The 23,064-nt window shown below is 44.6% G+C and overlaps 2 protein-coding genes across 9 annotated transcripts in view; both read left to right on the forward strand.

Moving 5' to 3' along the window:
- ddx4 (DEAD (Asp-Glu-Ala-Asp) box polypeptide 4) overlaps positions 1-4,659 on the forward strand; it is a 91,079-nt gene extending 86,420 nt beyond the window's left edge. For 4 of the 8 annotated variants that reach the window (XM_052032775.1, XM_052032765.1, XM_052032807.1 and 1 more), the window contains one exon: positions 3,749-4,059. In XM_052032775.1, coding sequence (XP_051888735.1) covers positions 3,749-3,835 — 87 coding nt within the window. In that variant the 3' untranslated portion in view covers positions 3,836-4,059. Of the gene's footprint in view, positions 1-3,748 lie in introns of all 8 variants that reach the window. The other 4 variants (XM_052032783.1, XM_052032759.1, XM_052032750.1 and 1 more) reach the window with 3 other exon arrangements.
- A 5,851-nt stretch (positions 4,660-10,510) lies between these two features.
- The window catches only part of LOC127585089 (interleukin-6 receptor subunit beta-like), a 73,879-nt gene continuing 61,325 nt past the window's right edge, over positions 10,511-23,064 (forward strand). The window contains exon 1 of the mRNA XM_052042278.1: positions 10,511-10,736. The gene's annotated coding sequence lies outside the window, so the exon portion shown is untranslated. The remainder of the gene's footprint in view (positions 10,737-23,064) is intronic.

The raw sequence follows: 23,064 nt of genomic DNA on the forward strand, positions 1-23,064 counted from the left end.
CATTGTTTCTGTCTGTTCCTGTCCTACCAAACTCGTCCTCTTGTCCACCACCACCCCCCTCCCACATTACACCTGTGACACTTTGCATGCTCTCCACCGCTTCAACTTTCAGTTCCTCGGCCCCAACTGCCTCATTTTCACCATGGACACCTAGTCCCTGTAAACTTCTATCCCTCATTAGGAAGGCCTTGGGGTTCTCCATTTCTTACTGGATGATCGACCTAACCAGTTCCCTTCTGCCACTACCTTCCTCCCTCTGGCAGAACTGGTTTACCCTCAACAACTTCTCTTTCAGCTCCTCTCACTTTTTCCAGACTAAAGGGGTAGGCACAGGCACTTGCATGGGCCCCAGTTATGCCTGTGTTTTCATTGACCACGTGGAGCAATCCATGTTCCAAACCTGCACTGGTAATGCACCCCAACTTTCTTTCTCTGCTATTTGGTTGACTGCATTGGTGCTGCTTCCTACACCCGTGCAGAGCAAATTTCCAATCTGCCCTCTTTCACTAGGTCCACCTCTGATGCCTCTCTCCTTTTGATCCTCTGTCTCCATCTCAGGAGACATTATCCACTAAAATCAACAAACCCACTGACTCCCACAGTTACCTCAACTACATCTCTTCCCACCCTGTCGCTTGCAAGGACACAATTCCCTTTTCTCAGTTTGTCTCCACTGCATCTGTTCTCATGATGGTTTTTCACTCCAGGACATCTGAGATGTCCTTTTTCAGAAGATGTTTGTTTTCCCACCCCCACTGCTATCGATGGAGCCCCCACCAGTATCTCTCCTATTTCCTATACTCCTGCCCTCACCCCATTCTCCCCCACCCCTTCCCCCAGTCATAACAGGAATAGCATTCCCCTAGTCCTCACCTACCACCACCAGCCTACACATCCAACATATCATTCTCTGCAACTTCTGCCATCTCCAACAGGATCCCATCACCAGGCACATCTTCCCCTCTCTGCTTTCTGCAAGGATCGCTTTCTTCGTGATTCCCTTGTCCGCTCGTCCTTCCAGGCACTTATCCCTACAACCACGTTAAGTGTTATACCTGCCCTTATACTACCATTCTGGGCCCTAAGCAGTCCTTCCAGATGAGGCAGTCTTTTGCATGCGAATTCATCAGTGTTATTTATTGCATTTGGTGCTCCTGGTGTGGCCTCCTCTACATTGGTGAGACCTGATGCAGATTGGGTACCACTTCATCGAGCACCTTCCCTCCGTCTGCTGTTCAGCCAGGATGATCTGGTGGCCAGCAATTTTAATTCTACTTCCTATTCCCACACAGGCATATCTGTCCACTGCCGAGCTGACACAGATTAGAGGAACAGCATCTCGTATTTTGCCTTGATTAGTCTCCAACCTGACAACATGAACATTGACTTCTCTAACTTCCAGTAACCACCCCCCTCTGCCCCTTCCCTTTTTTTAATCCTGGTCCCCATCACCCTATCTCTTTCCTCTCTCCCTGCCCCACCTATTCCTCCCACTGGTTCCCCTCCTTTCCTTTTTTATTCCATGGTCCACTGTTCTCTCCTATCAGATTCACCTAATTCAGCCCTTTAGTCACTTCCACCTATCACCTCCAGCTTCTTGCATCATTCCCACTCTACTCCCTCCACCCCTTACCTGGATCCACCTATCCCCTACAGCTCTTGCTCCACCTCTTCTCATTCTGGCTATCTCCTGTCGACTGTTTGCTTCCTCCTATTGATGCTGCCTGACCCACTGAGTTCCTCCAGCTCATTTGTATTGCTGCAGATTTCCAGCATCTGCAGTCTCTTGTCTTTCATTGGAGGTGTTTCTTGGCCAACACTTTCATGGCACAAATGTTGCTTGCTACATATCAGGTGTTTGGGTTTTGCACCTCAGGCCTGGACTACATTTTGTGGAGATTGCAATTATCAGCAAACATCCCCACTTTTGACCTTGTGAGGAAGATAATTTCAAACAAACCAATTAAGGGTTGTTGGCCTTGGATACTGCCCTAGGGAGGCCCTGCACTAATGTTCTGGGGCTGGGATGATTTGACCTTTTAAAACCTTCCATTGTGTTTTTTTTTTACCTTTTTTATTGCTCATAGACTTTGGTTATGCCAGGGTCCTTGATGCCACACTTGGTCACATGCTGCTTTGATGCAGTTTGTTTATTTGAAATGATGTGTGTGGGAACTTAAGCTTTGTCTCTTTTTTTTTAAACCATCATATAGTCTTGTGTCCATAGATATGGTGAGCAACTGTGGCCAAAGCTCAGTGGAACCCTGCTCTTACCTTACCCAGGCTGTTCTCTATTCTAGATTCCAGCTCGCATGCCCAGATAGTCCACTGCTGCATTTATCCTCTGCAAATGGCCTTGAACAGTTTTCCCTGAAACTCAGTCCCTTGTCTTTGACCAGTCCAAAAGGATCATGGACAACTTTCCCTCTTGTGTTTAAGGTCATCTTGTCCTATCACTGGCCCACCATAAAAAGTAAACTTGCATCTTTCTCCTGTCCTCCCCAAGCTTGCATCTGTGAGATTTCCCCCTTTGCTCACCAATCCGTAGATCACAAAACATCAGTAAACATCGGAACCCAGAAATTATGTTTGGTGAAGACACTAATGGTAACTTCATTGATTGTCACAAAAACTGCTTGCATCTTCTGCACTGATGTCCAATTTAGGTGGGATCATGCTTGTTGTTTTCAAATTGCCCATGATCTGGTTGAATGAAGGGAGGCATGTACTAGCTGGGTTGACTGACGTACTTGGTTCCTATATTCTTTCTGGAGGTTAACTGATGCAGAATTCTGGTGCTAGATGCATCTTTTCTAACAAAAGTTTGGCATCAAGGTAAATTACTCATTTGAAGTTCAACATTCAGTAAAGAAGGTAAATGGGAGTCTCTTGACACCAAATCAAAATGACTCTATTTAAACAAGTTTTGGTGTGCAGTAAGAGGTGGTGCTGTGTAATAGATGTAATAAATCTTATGGCTGAAATGTTACTTTCTTTACCAGTTTCATTTTCTGACTAGACTTGGAAAATGAGCCAGAATTGTGCTGCTTTGCATTGATTTTAAATACTCGTTTTGGTTCCTTCAGACATGAATATTAGTGACAATTGTATTTCTGTGCACAGAATCCAAGTAATACATGATTGTGGTGGTGATCACTTTTAGTAAGATTAGAGTCCACTTGAACCACTTCACTAGCTTTTCCTTTTGGTAAAATCATTGTACAGTTGTTCCATTTCTAAACATTTGTACCAGATAAACAGCTGAATGTGTTGTGTTCTTGCAACCACAAGTTTAGTCAAAACATCTTGATAATCAATATAAAATTCTTGTTTAAACCCATATTTAGTACTGTTATAAAAAAGATGCTTTGCATATTGTGCACATGCAGAGTGGAAACTGTGGTTCATCTTTTGAAATGAATGTGTCTCATGTAGGAATGATTTCAAACCAGAGCTGGCATTGGTTATTTGTGTGGTTAAGGTGCAGTCACTGCTCCACAAGTCTGGGATGGGAGCATGTGAACACACTTCATTAAAAACTAACATTATTACTGAAATTTCTGCTTTCCAGCAAGTTTATTGAAATTACATTGTTCAATATATCAGCTTTTCTACCAGACCAGGTTATAATGAATGACAATTAAAGAATGCTATATATCTGTCATAATTCAGGTAATGTTACAAGTTTTCAGAAGTCTGAATCTCACACCTGTAACTGACTGTCCTGTCCTTTCTCTATTTGTTGTAGAGCTTGGGTGTTAACAGAAACTTCAGTGGCTATGAAGCAAGTGTACCAGTGACGTATGGTGGAAATGAAGAAGATATTTGGGAATAATGCCAACATTTAGAACTTTAAATCAATGTCCACTAAGGGTTATTAATATTGAAGCTTTTCATTGTTAACTTGTTTTGTAGGTAGCTCATTTCTTAAAATTTGAGTGTTTGTATTCAGTTGCACACTTTCATATTTAAGTTGTATCACAGTGGTCAGATATTACAATGTTGATCTATTTATTTTGGTTATCTGTATGACTTGGGGAAATAAAGTTCAAAATAAGGTTATAATTAATAAATTGCAAAGCTAAATGTCATGTCATTTTCTTGTGCTGACTCTGAAGAGCAATTTTACAGCTACTGATAACCAGTGGGTTTCTATTATTAATAGACATTGATTTATAGGTATTTTGTATAACTTAAATCCCTTGGAATAGATGTAGCTTTTTAAAGATCATCATAAAGGATAGGTGTAGGGCATGGGGAGTGCAAAGCAGAAATTTTGAACTTTAGTACCAAAGTGGCCTGAAGCATGTCTGCCAGTTATGCAACTCTCACATAAGAGTTCAAGCAGAGAATGTAATGACTGGAGATGGGCTGCACTGGAGGTCTAATATCACTTTTGCGTAAAGATTTTGTACTGAATTGATAGAAAACTTAAACCCAGGGTGAAGTATAGCAGTTACTGTATGTATGATGCTACATGTATATACAACTTTGTCTCAGAATTATCCCTTCCACAAACTCCATTCAGAACACTCCTTAATTAGCCTAAATTTTTGGATTTGTTCACCTTGAGAATCAAATCATGTAAATTTTGCAAGAAAATAAATCAAAGAAATGAGCACAATGTTAAACTTGAGGGTGTAGCGGTTGCTACCGCAGAATGGACACGACGCCAGTCGTAGAGTTTCAGACCAGAACTGGTTTTATTTTCCCACCTTGCGCAGGCCTTTAAAGGGATACGTCATCAAGTCTTTCCCGCACGCGGGTTCTCCCCGTTGCTCGGGGAAGACGAAGGCCTGCCGCCATCTTGGGCCTCGCCACTGCGCGACCCGAATGCTGAGCCAGTTTGCTTGCCCGGACAGTGAGTCACTACACAACCCCGCCCCCCCAGAACCAGCGATACAGTCCCCAAGGTCCATGGGCTGTGCCAGCCGCCGCTTAGGGGGTCAGCGTCTGCGTCGCGGCGTTGAAACCTCGACTGGTTGTTGCAGATCTAAATGGGCTGGTTTGAGGCGGTCCATCGTGAAAACCTGTTCTCTGCTCCCAATGTCCAAAATAAAGGTGGATCCATTATTCCTGATGACTCGGAACGGTCCCTCATATGGTCGTTGCAACGGCACCTGAGGTGTGCCCCTGCGAACGAAAACAAACTTAGTCTCGTAGTTCTTTGGGCTGACAGGATGGGGCTTGACCGTGCCGCAAGGTGGAGATTGGGGCCAAGTTGCCAAGCTTCTCGCGCAGTCTTTGTAGTACTGCTGGGGGTTGTTCCCCTTGGTCTCGAAGGGCAGGTATGAAATCCCCTGGGATAACTAGGGGCGCCTGTACACAAGCTCAGCTGACAAAGCGCGGAGGTCTTTGGGGGCAGTGCGTATGCCGAACAGGACCCAAGGCAGTTCGTCAACCCAGTTGGGACCCTTCAGGCGGACCATCAAGGCTGATTTCAGATGGCAGTGAAAACGTTCCACTAACCCGTTTGGGGGGTGGTAGGCCGTGGTGGTGTGCAGCTGCGTCCCCAGCATGTTCGCTAATGCAGACCAGAGGCTGGAGGTAAATTGGGTGCCTCTGAAGTGATGTGAGCTGGAACACCAAAACGTGAGATCCAAGTTGTGAGCAGTGCCCAGGCACAGGAATCAGTTGTGATGTCAGATAGAGGGGTTGCCTCTGGCCACCTCGTGAACCGGTCCACGATGGTAAGGAGGTACCGAGTCCCTCTTGAAACCGGCAGAGGGCCTACGAGGTCGACGTGGATGTGGTCGAACCTTCTACGGGTAGGCTCGAATTGCTGTGGCGGAACCTTGGTGTGTTGTTGGATTTTCGATGTCTGGCAGTGCTGACAATTCCTGGCCCACTCTCTGACCTGTTTGCGCAGGCCATGCCAGATGAACTTGCTGGCAACCAGCCAGACAGTAGATCTGATGGACGGGTGCGCCAACCACGTATTGAATTGAAAACACGTTTCCGCCACGCTGCAGGAACTATAGGGCGGGGTTGACCTGCTGCGATGTCGCAAAGGAGGGTCTGCTGACCAGGACCAACCAAGAAATCTTGGAGCTGCAGGCCCAAGATTGCGGTTTTGTAGCTGGGCAGTTCGTCGTCGGCTTGCTGTGCGGCAGCCAGGGCCTTGTAGTCGATACCCAGGGACAAGCTGTGGATGGTTGGTGTGGAAAGTGCGTCAGCAACGACATTGTCCTTCCCAGAGATATGTTGGACATCCGTTGTGAATTTGGAAATATAGGATAAATGTCTCTGCTGACGAGCTGACCAGGGATCAGAGGCTTTGGAGAAGGTGAAGGACAAAGGCTTATGGTCGGTGAAGGCGGTGAAAAGCCTGCCTTCCTAAAAGTACCGGAAATGCCGGACCGCCAGGTACAGCGCTAGAATTTCCCGATCAAAAGCGCTGTATTTCAGTTCGGGTGATCTAAGGTGCCTGCTGAAAAATGCTAAGGGTTGCCAACTGCCTTCGATTAGTTGTTCCAGTACCCCACCAACCACGGTGTTGGATGCATCCACAGTGAGGGCGGTTGGGACGTCTGTCCTGGGGTGTACAAGCATTGTGGCATTTGCTAGGGTGTCCTTGGCCTTACCAAAGGCAGCTGCAGCCTTGTCGTTCCAGGCGATGTCCTTGCCCTTACCAGCCATCAGCGAGAACAAAGGGCGCAGGATATGGGCTGCTGCAGGGATGAACCAATGGTAAAAGTTGACCATCCCCAGGAATTCCTGCAGGCCTTTGACCGTGCTGGGGCGGGCAAAATGGCGGATAGCGTCCACCTTGGCAGGTAGGGGTGTTGCTCTGTCGCTGGTGATTCTGTGGCCGAGGAAATCGATAGAGTCAAGCCCGAATTGGCACTTGGCCGGGTTGATTGTGAGGCCGAAATTACGGAGACGGGAATACAGCTGGCGGAGGTGGGAAAAGTGTTCTTGGCAGTCACGGCTGGCGATTAGTATGTCATCTAAGTAAATGAACACGAAGTCCAGGTCTCAGCCTACCGCGTCCATCAGCCGCTGGAAGGTCTGCGCGGTGTTCTTAAGGCCAAATGGGGTGATAATTGCAGTTTTGGGGACGTCATCCGGATGGACCGGGATTTGGTGGTATCCCCGAATGAGGTCCACTTTGGAAAAGATGCGGGCCCCTTGTAGGTTCGCTGCGAAGTCCTGGATGTGAGGGATGGGATAGCGGTCCAGGGTGGTGGCGTCATTCAGCCTGCAGTAGTCGCCGCAGGGCCTCCACCCGCCGGTGGCTTTGGGGACCATGTGCAGGGGGGAGGCCCGGGGCTGTCTGACCTGCGAACAATCCCCAGCTCCTCCATGCGACGGAACTCTTCCTTTGCCAGGCGGAGCTTGTCTAGAGGTAGGCATCGAGCTCGGGCATGAAGTGGTGGCCCTGTGGTAATGATGTGGTGTCGCACCCCGTGTTTGGGCATAGAATTCGTAAACCGAGGTGCCAACACTGATGGGAATTCAGCTAGGAGCTTGGTGAACTCGTTGCCGGACAGGAAAGTGGAGTCCAAGCGCGGGGCTGGTAGGCTGGTTTCTCCCAGGAGGTAGGTCTGGAAGGTTGTGGAGTAGACTAGCCGTTTCCCTCGCAGGTCGACTAACAGGTTGTGGGCCCAAAGGAAATCGGCTCCTAGGAGTGGTCGGGCGACGATGGCAAGGGTGAAGGTCCAGGTGAAACGGCTGCCGCCGAATTGTAACTGAAGTGTACAGGTACGGAAAGTCCGTATCGTTGTGCCGTTTGCGGCATTGAGTACAGGACCTTGTTGCCTGTTACGAGTGTTGCGGCTGGTCAGGGGCAAAATACTGACCTCTGCTCCAGTATTGATGAGGAAACGCTGCCCGGACTTCTTGTCCCGAACGAATAGGAGGCTTTGTCGGTGGCCAGCCGCCGTAGCTGTTAGCGGAGGCTGGCGCTGGCGTTTCCCTGACTTGCAGGGTGGGTGGCATCGACGGGCCTCTGCACCCCACCTCTGATGGTTGAAACACAGTTGGTTGGCAGTGTCGTCGTCTGTGTGGCTGGGGTGTGGTTGCCCAGTTGCTGGGACTGTTTCAGGTGGGCGTTGGGCTCGCGGTCTGGCAATTTGGCCGATGGACAAACTGCGCTCACGTTTGACCTTCCACAGGACGTCTGCCCGGACAGCCACCTCACGAGGGTTGCTGAAATCAGCGTCGGCCAACAGCAGGTGAATGTCATCGGGTAGTCGTTCGAGGAAGCCCTGTTCAAACATTAGGCAGGGCTTGCGCCCCTCTGCCAATGCCAGCATCTCATTCATTAGCGCGGATGATGAAGCAGGCGGGTGGCACGCTCACGATGGGAGAGGCCGAAGGTCCGAATCAGAAGGTCTTTGAAAGCCGGGTACTTATGTTCCTCCGGAGGGGACTGGATGAAGTCACTGACCTGGACGGCTGTCTCCTGGTCCAGAGAGCTGACCACATGGTAGTACTTTGTGGAGTCGGAGGTGATCCGCCGAAGGTGGAATTGCACTTTGGCCTGGTGAAACCAGACGTTGGGACGAAGCGTCCAAAAGGTGGGCAGCTTGAGTGCCACTGCGTTGGATGCTGCGTTGCCGTCCATTGTGCAGGTCCAAAATCCGTTTGGACTGTCGGGGTCACCAATGTAGCGGTCGCTACCGCGGGATGAACACAAGACACGAGTCGTAGAGTTTCAGAACAGAACTGGTTTTATTTTCCCGCCTTGCGCGGGCCTTTTAAGGGAAACTGTTCCCACCCGATACAACCGGCAATGACGTATATGCTACGTCATCAAGTCTTTCCCGCGCGCGTGTTCTCCCCGTCGCTCGGGGAAGACGAAGGCCCGCCGCCATCTTGGGCCTTGCTGCTCCGACGCCGTGCGACCCGACTGCCGAGCCGGTTCGCTTGCCCGGACGGTGAGTCGCTACAAGGGAAGTGAATGAACAGATTTAGGTATGGCTAAATAGTGTATAGTGTGAGTTTGATGTAAATGTTTACGTCTTTTGTATATCATGCAGGCAACAGAAAGACCCCTCCCACCTGAGATTCTCTTCCCTCCCCCCCCCCCCCCCCCCCCCACCGAGAGTTTCCTTCCCAGCTGAAAGTACATACTGACAGGCTAAGGACAGTTTCTATCCCACTTTTATAGGACTATTGCACCATCCCCTAGTACAATAAGATGGACTTCTGACCTCACAATCTACCTCCTTATGGCCTTGCACCTTATTGTCTGCCTGCACTGCACTTCCTCTGTAACTAACACTTTTCTGCCTTCTGTTATTGCTTTCCCTTATACTACCTCAATGCACTTAAATGATCTGTGTGGATGGCATACAGAACAAAGTCTTTCACCGTACCTCAGTACATGTGATAATTAAAAATTTTAGCCCTCCTTCCTCCTCCCACATTGACCTGTCTGTCCTCGGTCTTTTCTACGATTACAGAGAGGCCAAAGGCAAATTGGAAAAACAATATCTCATTTTCTGCTTGGGTGGCCAACAAGCCAATGGTATGATCATTGAATTTTCCAATTTCAGGTAATCTACACCCCTGGTGTTCTCCCAGTCACAATCACCCATCCACCTGTTTCCCCCCCCCCCCCCCCCCCCCCATGTGTTGACCTCTTTCATCCCCTTCTCCCCACTAGGCTCTACCTCACAGCTACCAGCCCCTCTCCAAATCCCTCCCCAGTTCTATCTGCCCCTCATTTCCTCCTCATCTGGTTCCACCCATCGCTCTCACCCTCCCCCACCCTTGCACTGCTATATACTGGTGACTTCTGTTCCCTCTCAGTCTCGATGCAGGGTCGGGACCCGAAATGTTGACTTAGACCTTTTGCCTCCACACGTGCTGCTTGACCCGCTGAGCTCTTCCAGCGTTCTGTTTGTTGTTCCAGATTCTAGCAACCACAGTCTCTTGTCTTCATATTACTATTCTGACGGGCTACTCCCAAATTCATGATTCCCCCCCAGAAGGGCATAGTGCACATGAACACATGACCTGCAGCTCCCCCTCTAAGCCTTGGTAATATGTCATCCATCCTTCATTGCTGCTGAAGTAAACTCCCTCAAAAACACTGCGGGAATACCTTCAAAGAGAGTGCAACAGTATAAGGAGGTGGCTAACTATCATAGAGGTAACAGAATCAAAAAAAAATTCAAAACGATTCAATCTTTTCCGATTTTGGAAGTAGCCTTACTCTTGCCTCGGTGTAATAATGCTATTGATTCCAGAGAACTACTCAAATCCCATCACCGAATTATTTGTGACTTGATTCCCCAGTTTTCATAAAATAGCTTTAATTGAAAATACAATCTTCATAACCTATCAGATCAAGACTATTCCTGTCGATCTTGTCGAGTCAAAATCAGTATGAGTAACCGACGTGAATCTGCAATGCATCAGGAAGCGAAATGTGGAAGAGATATTAAAAAAAAACGTGCCAACTAACGCTTAATGTTTTGGGTCCCTTAGTTTTTTTCTTCTGGAATTTCCCGGCAGGAATATAGTATATCCAACCTATTCCCTTGTGATCTTACAAGAATTAAACCATCAAGTCGCCAATCCCCGACACTAAGTTGTGTTTCATTATTGTTCATATTAATTTCCCTGACTTCCTCACATATTTGTGAAAAAAGAACTTTTTTTTTCCAATCAGCCTACTCCAGCCACTTGTGAAAGTATTCCGCTGTTGGTACTTTTCCAGGGATTCTATTTCGTGTTGCTACTTGCGCAGATATACGATTTGCTTTCCTACAGCGATATCAAAGGTACTGTATTTATTCCTTATGGAAACGCGATCTTTTTTCGACTGGTAACTGAATAAGCTTTTCAGCTTCAAACAACTATTTTATTGTTCACATGAATCTGATTTTAGTCATTTGGACATACCCTAAGGAAGTCGTTTGTTACTTTGCATTGTGGTTTGGCATTGGTGTTGTGTGAAGATAGTGTAGATTTAGAACGCATAGCTGCCCCTGTGGCAATTTTAGAGTGCAGTGATTAAATAGCGTTCCGACTCTGAATGCAGTTAAATCGGCAGTTTTCGTTTAACGTGATATATATTTCACTAATACCGAGTGGAATCGTGTTGCATTCAATGCACTGACCTGCTTTATTCGTTTATGTGGGTATTACTGGCAAAGTGAGCATTTATTACAAACCTTCGAATGTGCTGAACTTGGCTTGCTGATCCATCTGAGAGGACAAGCAACACTCCACAATAACGCTGTGAATCTATAGTTACATATAGGCCAGACTAGAGATGGACAGCAGATTTCTTATCGGAAGGGGCATTCTCTGACTGTGCATGGGTTACTCTTTGAAGGCTTCACTCCAGATGGTTTTCTTGATTCTGTTTGGCTTTTCATGATATTTGATTAGATGACCCTTTCTGTACAATGTCAGAGTAACATCATACATCTGAGGTGGAACAGAGAAGTTTTGTCCCATATTTCTATAATAAATATCTATTGAACCAGACTTAAGAAAATACTTTTTTTCTATTATGACTTTCATGACTTCAAAGCACTTGTCAACCAATGAATTATTTCTTGAAGCACAGTTGCTGTTATAGTGAAGGAAACAGAGCAGTCAATTTGGGCACAGAAAGCTCCCACAAACAGGAATGTGCCAATGATCAAATAATCCGTTTCAGTGATTTTGACCGAGGGCTGAATATTGGCTGTGCCACTGGGGATAATCTCCCTGCCCCAGTCAGAAGTAACACCATGAGGCTGCTTGGCCCATCAAGTCCATGCCAGCTTCCAGAAGAGCAATCGCATCATTCCCGTTCCCCCTCTTATTTCTCTGTATCCATGCAACTTATTTTCTCTCACATCCCAACAACTCTACTTTTGATTCTGTTGTGACTTACCTACACTAAGGGGTAATTTATAGGCACATCTTTGGGATATGGGAAGAAACTAGAGCATTTGGGTGAAAACCCATATGATCTCTAATTTTCCCACTTAGGATGAAAGGTTATCAACCTGAAAGAACTCTATTTCTCACTTCAGAGATGCTGCTTGATCAGCTGAGTTTTGCCAATTCTTTTTTGTAATTCTCTCAGGCAACATGCTCTGTAGTGTGCATTATATCAGAACTGCATGTTTATGTGAGTAAATTACAGAAGTAAAACAATATGAAATCAGAAAGTTACATTCATTATTATTCATTCATTGTATGTTCTCCATTGTAAGAATGTAGAAGAATAAAACCTTCAACAATAGCTAATTTCCGGGCAAAAGTAAGAAATGAAGCAGGTTTTCATTAGAGAACAATTTGAAAAAATAAGTTTGGAAACAGCCAGTTCAGAATCATGTGAAACACCAAGGCATAGATCCCAATTCATATATTTTTATTTTATATTTGTATTTTAATCCCTTTGTAATTTTTTTTCTAGGGAAATCCTAGTTGTAACAAAAGATACCTAAAGGGGTAGTTGAGCCAGAAATTTTTGTAAAGTTGTGTTTGATGGAATATTTTTCACTTGGCATGAAGGTTTATATATTCCATATGTTGCATTGGAATCTATTCGTCACTTAAACACTTTGTTCAATTTCATATGATTTTATGATCTGGAAAAAGGGATTATATACTGACCTTTGAAGTACCAACAAGCAAAACTGTTCTCATTTAGATACCCTAAATTAGAGTTTATTTGTTTAGGATTGAAGAAGGCAGGGCAGTAGATGTTGCCTACAGAGACTTCAACAAGGCTTTTGACGAGGTCCCGCATGATCAGGACGGTGAGATCATATTGGATCCAGGGTGAGCTAGCCAGTTGTAAACAAAATTGCCTCAGTGGAAGGAGTCAGAGGGTGGTGGTGGATAGTTGTTTCTCAGATTGGTTCTGGGTCCCCTACTATTTATCATATATATAAACCACTTGGATGAGAATGTAGGTGGCATGTTTAGTAAGTTTGTGAATGACATCAAAATCGGCGGTGTAGTGGACAGTGAAGAAGGTTGCTTACAGTTATAACAAGATCTAGATAACTGGGAAAGTGGGCAAAGGAATGGCAGATGGAATTTAACTTGGACAAGTGCAAAGTGATGCATTTTGGGAAGTTAAACCAGAACAGGAAAACACAGTAACTGGGAGTGCCCTGGGGAGTGATGTAGAACAGGGAGAGCCAGGGGTAAAAGTACATATTTCCCTGAAAGCGGCAACATAGGTAGAAAAAGTGGTGAAGAAGGTGTATGGCATGCTTGCCTTTATCAGATGGGATACTGAGTCCAAGAGTGGTGAGACTATACCTGGAATATTGTGTGCAGTTCTGGCTGCCATTCAATCATGGCTGAATTTTTTTTTCTCTCAACTTCATTCTTCTGCCTTCTCCCCATAACCCTTAACACCCTTACCAATCAAGAATACCCTTATCGCCCTTACTAACAGTCTCTGCCTTAAATACACCCAATGACTTGGCTTCCACAGAATCAGAATCAGGATCAGATTTATTGTCACTGACTTATATGATGTGAAATTTGTTGTTTTATGGCAGCAGTACAGTGCAAAGGCATAAAATTACTATAAATTGCAAAATAAATAAATAGTGCATAAGCAAGGAACAATGAGGTAGTGTTCATGGATTCATGGACCATTCGGAAATCTGATAGTGGAGGGGCTGTTCCTGAATCGTTGAGTGTGGGTCTTCAGGATCCTGTACCTCGTCCCCCGATGGTAGTAACAAGAAGAGGACATGTCCCGAATGGTGAGGGTCTTTAGTGATGGATGCCACCTTCTTGAGGCATTGCCTCTTGAAGATGTCCTCAATGGTGGGAGGGTTGTGCCCATGATGGAGCTGGCTGAGTCTACAACCCTCTGCGGCCTCTTACGATCCTGCTCCATACCAGGTGGTGATGCAACCAGTCAGAATGCTCTCCACTGTACATCTGTAGAAATTTGTAAGAGTCTTTGGTGACATACCAGATCTCCTCAAACTCCTAACAAAATAGAACCGAAGTTGTGGGCATGCTATGTTGGTGCCGGAAGTGTGGCGACACCTGCGGACTGCCCCCAGAACACTCTACACAAAGATGCATTTCACTGTGTGTTTCCATGTACATATGACTAATAAAGATATCCTACCCTATCCTATCCTATCCACTGGCGTGCCTTCTTCATGATTGTATCAATGTGTTGGGCCCAGGATAGATCCTCTGAGATGTTGACACCCAGGAACTTGAAGCTGCTCACCCTTTCCACTGCTGACCCCTCAATGAGGACTGATGCGAGTTCTCTCGACTTCCCCTTCCTGAAGTCCACAATCGATTCCTTGGTCTGGCTGACTTTGAGTGCAATGTTGTTGTTATGACACCACTCAACCAGCCGATCCACCTCACTCCTGTTTGCCTCCTTGTCACCATCTGAGATTCTACCAACAATAGTGATGTCATTGATGAATCTATAGATGGCGATTGAGCTGTGCTAAGCCACACAGACATGAGCCCTCCATGGCAACGAATTCCACAGATTCACCACCCTCTGGCTGAAGAAATTCCTCCTCATCTCAGTTCTAAAGGGACGTCCCTTTATTCTGAGGCTGTGCCCTTGGATTCTAGACTCTCCCACTGATGGAAACATCCTCTCCACGTCCACTCTATCCAGGCCTTTTAGTATCCAGTAGGTTTCAATGAGATCCCCCCTCATCTTTCTGAACTTCATCAAGTACAGGCCCAAAGACATCAAATGCTCCTCATACGTTAAGTCTTTCATTCCCGGGATCATTCTTGTGAACCTCCTGGACCTTCTCCAGGGCCAGCACATCTTTCCTTAGATACAGGGCCCAAAATTGCTCATACCATTCCAAATGCTGTCTGACCCATGCCTTATAAAGCGTCAGCAGTACATTCTTGGTTTTATATTTTAGTCCTCTTGAAATGAATGCTAACATTGCATTTGACTTCCTTACTACCAACTCAACCTGCAAGTTAACCTTAAGGGAACCCTGAACTCGGACTCCCAAGTCCCTTTGCATCACTGATTTCTGAATTCTCTCCCCATTTAGAAAATAGTCCACACCTTTATTCTTCCTGTCAACGTGCATAACCTTACACTTCCCTACACTGTATTCTATCTGCCACTTCTTTGCCCACTCTTCTAACCTGTCACCATCCTTCTGCAAACTCCCTGCCTCCACAACACTATCTGTTCCTCCAACTAGCTTTGTATTGTCTGTAAACTTGGCCACAATGCCATCAGTTCCTTCATCCAGATCATTAATGCATAAAGTGAAAAGTTGTGGACCCAACACTGATCCCTGTGGAACTCCACTAGTCACTGGCAGCCATCCTGGAAAGGACCCCTTTATCCCCATTCTCTGCCTTCTGCCAGTCAGCCAATCTCCTATCCGTGCTAGAACCTTGCCTCTAACATTATGCTCTCTTATCTTGTTCAACAGCAAAGTGTGTGGCACCTTGTCAAAAGCCTTCTGAAAATCCAAGTAAAGAACATACACAGACTCTCCTTTGTCTAATCTGCTTGTTACCTCCTCAAAGAATTCTAACAGATTTGTCAGGCAAGATCTCCCCTTAATGAAACCGTGCTGACTTCGGCCTATTTTATCATGTACTTCCAATTACTCCAAAATTACATCCTTAGTAATGGACTCTAAAATCTTACCAACCACTGAGGTCAGGCTGACTGGCTTATAATTTCCTGTCTTTTGCCTCTCTCCCCTCTTAAACAGGGGTGTTATATTTGCAATTTTCCAGTCCTCTGGGACCCTTCTTGACTCCAGTGATCCTGGAAAGATCACTACTAATGCCTCCACAATCTCCACAGCTACCTCTTTCAGAACACTGGGGGTTAGTCCATTTGGTCCAGATGATTTATCCACCTTCAGGCCTTTCAGTTTCCCCAGCACCTTTTCCTCTGTAATGGCCACTACACTCACCTCTACCCTCTGACTTTCTTGAATTTCTGATATGTTACTGGTGTCTTCCACTGTGAAGACTGATGCTAAGTATGCATTCAGTTTGTCCACCATTTCTTTGTTCCCCATTACTACTTCTCCAGTGTCATTTTAAATCTCTGCTAAGGGAGCCAGTCTTATTTTGTGAAAGAAGTTTGACGGCAGTCCAAGAAGCCACATGCTAGAGCCTTGACCCCTAATGTTTACTTTAAAACAAATATAACTTTGCATTTTAAGTCAGTTTTATTTGGAGTTATTTACCAGAATTTTTATGCCAATGAATTTTATAACTGAAAAATCAGCTTTTGATAAATGCAAAGTATCTATAATAGTAACATTTATCTGTATCATGTTAACTTTTTATTTCTGGTTTAGCTTAGTGTTGCTGTTAGCAGCAGTACCAACAGGAAGAAAACAGAGAAATGGGAGGAATTACTGGCACAGTAAGTGCCTGGAAGGGAAAGCAAAGGGAGAACATGTTTGCACAATTTCCTGTTCTTGACAACAAGATAATTGAATCAAAATAAGCTTTTGGATTGATGAGGTTTCACTTTTAGCTCTTTGTGGTACATATATTAGAATTAATTTATTGAACATAACTGGCCCAAATAATGAAGTTTAGCCTTTGAATCCTGGGTCTGAGACTGTTGGCTGTAATGCTCCAAGACTTTGGGCAATTTTGATCAGTTTCTAATACCTACCTGGCTATTGCAATAGATTGCACTATTTAGATGTTTGACATTTAAATAAATTCACCTGTCCCGTGCTTCCCTTTGGTCACTTAAAGATGGAATAAAGTACTTATTCTTCATTGTTGACTCTGTCGGATCAGTGCAGTGGCCATTAGATTGCCAGCTGTGTTGGGAATGTGTAGGGGTACCTTTAAGAACTGCATGTATAATATGGTAAGACCTTGATACATTTTATATCATATGTGGCTGACACTGATGGGAAAGACTGGCTCTGGGAACTGTAATTTGACTGGGCGGCAAAGGATAGTGTTGGCATGGCAGCTGTCAGCCTGCAGAAGTCTTTGACGCAGTAAGAGAATTTCTTCACCGGATCCTACAGTGATGTTGAGTTCAAGGCCCTTCCAGAACCGGTGGACTATTCATATTTAGCAAGTTCAGCCTGTCTCACAATTGGATGTGGACTCTAGGAGCTAGAGCTATTAATACAAATAAGCAACAATGTATGGCAGGACTATAGTTATTTGAATACGTGATGGAAAAGTGTGACAAGTGATCCCAATGTGTTCATGTAAACATAATATCTGCATTGTCACACAGACCAGACGCGAAGACCTGAAGGTCTTCAGGAGGAACTCAGCAAATTACAGAGGGACATTGTCAAGTTGATGTGGAGCAAGTGTGTAATTATGCTGCCTGATATTGTATAACTAGTAGTTAAAATCAACAAGAATGGATAGAAACCTATCAGGGAAAAAGTTGGGCCCTTGTCCGATGCAAGAGAGCCAGCTGATGTCTCCAAGCTTCACTCCGTTGTTGGGTTAACATAGAACATAATAGCACAGTACAGGCCCTTTGGCCTACAATGTTGTGCCGACATTTTATCCTGCTTGAATATCTATCAAACCCTTCCCACGTAGCCCTCCATTTTTCTATCATTTATGTGGCTATCTAAGAGTCTCTTAAATGTCCCTAATGTATCTGCCTGCACAACCTCTGCAGGCAGTGCATTCCACATACCCACCACTCTCTGTGTAAAAAAAACTTACCTCTGACATCCCCCCTATATCTTCCTCCAATCGCCTTCAAATTATGCCCCCTCTTGTTAGCCATTGTCACCCTGGGAAAAAGTCTCTGACTGTCCACTCGATCTGTTGCCTCTTATCATCTTGTACACCTCTATCAAGTCACCTCTCATCCTCCTTCTCTCCAAAGAGAAAAGCCCTAGCTCACTCATCCTATCCTCATATGACATGCTCTCCTATCCAGGCAGCATTCTGGTAAATCTCCTCTGTACCCTCTCTACATATTACACATCCTTCCTATAATGAGGTGACCAGAACTGAACATAATACTGTTGCACAATACTGAACACAATACAATTGCTTTAGTACCATGAAGTTTCTACTGAGTATGACCATCACAATGAGTCCCTTTCACAAATTACTGCCCAAAAAGAGGCCCTAGCCTGGACTGAGATGGTATGTTGGCTATGTAGGTAGTGACGCTTCCTGGTCCATTATGAATTGCAGAGATATCATATCTGTCATGTAAAGCCTCCAGCTCTGGTGCGGCTACAGTTACTACCCATGTAATGAAATCAGGCTACAGGCTACCAGTTGCATGTGCTTTCCACACCCTCGCCACCTGTAAGAAAAACCATGCGTAGATTTAAAAAGAAGTGCTGACCCTGATTTTTGAGGTTAGCTGATTTCAGAAGATTCTAGCTGGCATGGCAACTTTCACTGATGGCAATTTTTGGACCAAAGTTGGTCATTCCATTAGGGATGGCTACGTGACTGCAATGGTAAACTATCCTCTTCTTGCACCTGGACTATTCCATTGAAGACACTACCATAGATGTACTGTCACCTTGCCTTATGAGGTAGCAACAGCTAATATGGAACAGGGCATTCTTCTGCTGCAAGTTGCTGACAATGATTTGCTGGTGACAGTCAAAGAGATGGGTAGGCAACCTGTAAAGTAGGAGTGTGATTGTATGTTATCTGGATGGAGTGAATTGGAGGTATTGCCATTTAGGCCAAGCACCTCTACAGAGTGGACAATTGAGGCACTGAGGTCAATTTTTGTGATTGTGGCCTCCATGAGAAAATGTTTTTCTGATAATATTTCAGGCCAGTACAACACGTCACATGACGGAGGATGCAAAAGTGGAGGGCAAGTCACGCTACTGATTAGGGCGTATCTAACAGCAATACTTAGAGAGGATATCATGAAGGGATCGTCTAATGAGACCGTCTGGGTAGAATTTAGGAATAGGAGAGGGGTGATCACTTTGCTCAGATTATACTATTGGCCTCCTAGTAGTCAGTGGGAATTAGAGGAACCGATACATAAGCAAATTACAGAAGGTGTAAGAGCAAGAGGTTTATAATAATGAGGGATGTTTAACTTTCCCAGTATTGACTGGGATTGCATTAGTTCAAGGGGCTTAAATGGAGCACGATTTTTAAATGCATCCAAGAGACAATATTTAGAGAGTCCTACGAGGTGGGGTTGTACACAACTTTATCTTAGAAAATGAAAATTTGCAGGTCGTGGAAGTGTTGGTGGGGGAACACTTTGGGACCATAATTCTGTAAGTTTCAAGAGTTATGGAAAGGGATAAGAGATTGGTCCTTAAGTTAGGATCTTGAATTGAGGGAAGGCTGAGTTTAATAGTGTAAGAGAGGACCTGGTGGAAGTAGGTTGGGAGCAAATGCTTGCAGGTAAAACAACACCTGACAGACAAGTGGAAGTCTTTTAAAAAGAGAGTTAGTAAGAGTTCAGAACAGCATGTTCTGGTAAGGATGAAGGGCAAAGATGGCAGGACTAGGGAACCTTGGATGATAAAGGATATTGAAGGTTTCATCAGGGAAAACAGGAAGCATATGGCAGATATAGACAACTGTTATCAAGTAAGTCTTGAAGAATATAGAGGGTGTGGGAGAGAACTTAAAGAAGGGGGGGGGGATAAAAAGGGGACCATAAAATATCCTTGGTTGGTAAGATTAATGAGAATCCGAAGACATTCTGTAAGTTTATTACAATCAAGATGGTAGCTAGGGAACGAGTGGGTCCGGTTAGGGACCTACTCTTTGTGGGTAAGGTCCTAAGCAAATACTTCTCATCTGTATTCACCAAGGAGAATGAAGTAGAAGATAGTGAGTTCAGGGAGTGGTAGATGGATAACCTGGAGCATGTCAGTATTAAGACATCTTTATTAGTCACATGTACATCGAAACACACAGTGAAATGCATCTTTTTTGCGTAGTGTTCTGGGGGTTACAGTTGGTGTTAGATGTCATGGAAAGCATAATTGATGATAAATCCAGGGCTGGATGAAATCTATCCCAGGATGTCACGGGAAGCAAGGGAGGAGATAGCTGGGGCCCTGACAGAGAATTTTGCATCTTTGTCAGCCACAAGTGAGATGCCAGAAGACTGGAGGACAGCTGATGTTGTTCCTTTATTTAGGAAGGGCAGCAGGAATAAGCCAAGTAACTACAGGCCAGTAAGCAGGGAATTTACTGGAGAAAGTTCTAAGGGATAGGTTTTATGTATAGTTGGAAAGGCAGCAACTGATCAGGGATAGTCAGCATGGCTTTGTGAGGGGGAAATCCTGTCTCGCTAACTTGATTGAGATTTTTGAGGAAGATTGATGAAGGCAGGGGGGGTAGACATTGTTTGTATGGACTTTTGTAAGGCATGTGACAAGATCCCGCATAGTAGGCTGGTCCAGAAGGTTAAGGCAAATGGGATCAAGGACGAGTTGGCTAATTGGATCCAAAATTGGCTTGGTGATAGGAAGCAGAGGGTGGTGGTGAAAGGATGCTTTTCTAATTGGAAGTCTGTGATCAGGGGTGTACCGCAGGGACTCTTGTTGTTTGTGATATATATTAGTGTGAATGTAGAAGGTATGATGGTATGATTAGTAAGTTTGTGGATGACAAAAATTGGTGGCGTTGTGGATAGCAAGAAAGTTTACAGCTGGATACAGATCAGATGGAAAGTTGGGCATCTAATTGATATCTGTAACTCACTGCCAGAGGAGGTGATGGAGTCAGATACAATAACTATGTTTAAGAGACATTTAGATAGGCACTTGAAATGGCAAGGCATAGAAGGATACTGACCCAATGCAGGCAAATGGGATTAGTGGAGATGGGCAAAAAGCTTGGAGTGGACATGGTGGGCTGAAGGGCCTGATTCTGTGCTATACAACTCTATGACTACGATTCCATGACTCTGCTCATATGGAATCCAGCAATACTTTAATATCTCTATTCTATCCAGCATAGAATTTGTCCATACAGTGAATTAGACAATACAGCAATAGTTGCTGGACTAGGGGTTCAAGTGTCCACAAATCATTGGCTTACATTGTTTCTTATATACAACAGTATTTATTAATTTTTTTAATTTTAAAATATTTTTAATGAATATTTTGTATATTTTTATATATTTCTTATATACACCCATCACTCCATCACAGAGTATTCCCTGGGTGTGATGCCGATGGGTCGACTTTTGTGGACAAAGCTGAACTTGGTGCAGCCTAACTTGAAAGGACATGTGGGCGAAGTGAAGAGAAGCTGGTAGGGCAGCACATGCCTCTGGATCAGGAGAGACTATTTCATGTGGGAGCACTCCAATCACCAGGTGATGAAGGGTTGACCACTTGGAGCCATGGAGAGATTGTGGAAGTACTGGGAGTTAGGGAGTACATGGTGAAAATGGGAGACATAAGTTGAAAGGTTCACGTTGATCAATAAGCATGTGCACACGACACTCAAGAAGATGATGATTGAGAAGAGGGGATTTAGCACAATCATGGCTTTGGGCATGGCGACCATCAATGGTGCAGCCATCACAGGACAGCACATTGGTTAGTAAACACAGAAGATTCAAAACAAAGTAGACAAGGGTCTAACCAACACAGCACACAACTGTACGAGAGTAGATGACCCACCAGAATTGAGGGCATCTAGGATGGACCCTTCGGGGATGGCAAATGCACTTTTGCACTTTATAACTGTGTACACGTAGGTAAATGTTTACCTATTATATTACTTTATATTTATAAATAGCTGGTGATTTATGTGGTATTTAAGATGGTGTTCTATTTTAATTGGAAGCGGTGTAGTGCATACAGAGTATTTTTAAAAACTGAGAGTACCGTATGGTGTGACCTTGCTACACTGTTGTACCAGACTCTGCTGTTCAGTAGGTCAAGGTGTCAATGAAGGCTGCTGTGTTTATAACTCTCCCTCCACCTAATTGTCTAAGCCTGCAAGTGACCCAAAGAAATCTACAAACTACACTACTCCCATTCATTGAATGACTTATATTTGTTAAGAGTAATTGAAAATCAAAACACTGTAGATGTCAGAAATCTGTGGAAAAAAAACAAAGCCCAATGCAAGCTTTAGGAATAGCACCTCATTTTCTGTGTAGACACAGTGAAGCCTTCGGTACCCAACATTAAATTCAATGATTTCAGAAACCAAATGTAGGTTGGGCGATTGCTGGGCAGAGCACTTACATTTAATCCTCAGGGATGACTCAGAACTATCTGTTGCCCGTCACTTTAATTCCCTAACCCACTCCCACTCTGACCTCATGTGGCCTGCTGCACTGTCATAACGAGGCCCAATCTAAGATAGAGGAACAGCACTTCATCTTCCACCTGGGGACATTGCAGCTATTCAGACTCAATATCAAACTCTACACCTACCGATAACTTTCCTTCTCCATCTATATCAGAACTGGACATTTCTGCTGTAAGTCATCCATCTGTGATATCAGCTCTGTTTTTCTCTTTCCATTAGTACAACCTGACGTGTTGGGCATGTCTTACATCAGTGATCTTGCAACTTTAATCATGTTTTCTTTGCATTTTCACTCTCTAACTATCCTCATTTCACAGCTTTTGTTAATTTTCTCTCTTTCCAACTTCCTCCATTAACTCATTGATCACATAACCTCTACAACTTAACCGAAGACAACTCTGGCCTCACCCTATCAAAGATATTCCCTTTGTCCTATCCATCTCTTCCTATCTCTTCTACAACTTAAACCTAATTTGTTTTCTCCCTTTCCCAGTTCTGATGAAGGGTCATAGACTTGAAACTTTAACTCTATTTCTCTTCTCACAGATGTTGCCTGTCCTGCTTAGTGTCTCCAGCATGATCGATCAAAATCTCATTAAGTACAGTTTTAGATGATGATTTCCTTGTTTTAGAGTGAATTCTGCTAAAACGTCAGGATATTTTACTACATTAAAGACATTGTTTAAATAAGGAAGCTCATAACTTTTATTATTGTCTCTGCCTATCTATCAAACACTGCTAGTAATTGCAGCTTGGAATCACATTTTCAAACCACAAGTCTTCAGCCCCACCCTTATCCATCATGTGTTGATCCTTCAATATTTTTAATATGACATGAGATGATTTTGTGTGTAGCACACAGTGTGCATTATGGTTGCA

The sequence above is a fragment of the Pristis pectinata genome, chromosome 2 (assembly GCF_009764475.1).
Source record: "Pristis pectinata isolate sPriPec2 chromosome 2, sPriPec2.1.pri, whole genome shotgun sequence".
NCBI lineage: Eukaryota > Metazoa > Chordata > Chondrichthyes > Rhinopristiformes > Pristidae > Pristis > Pristis pectinata.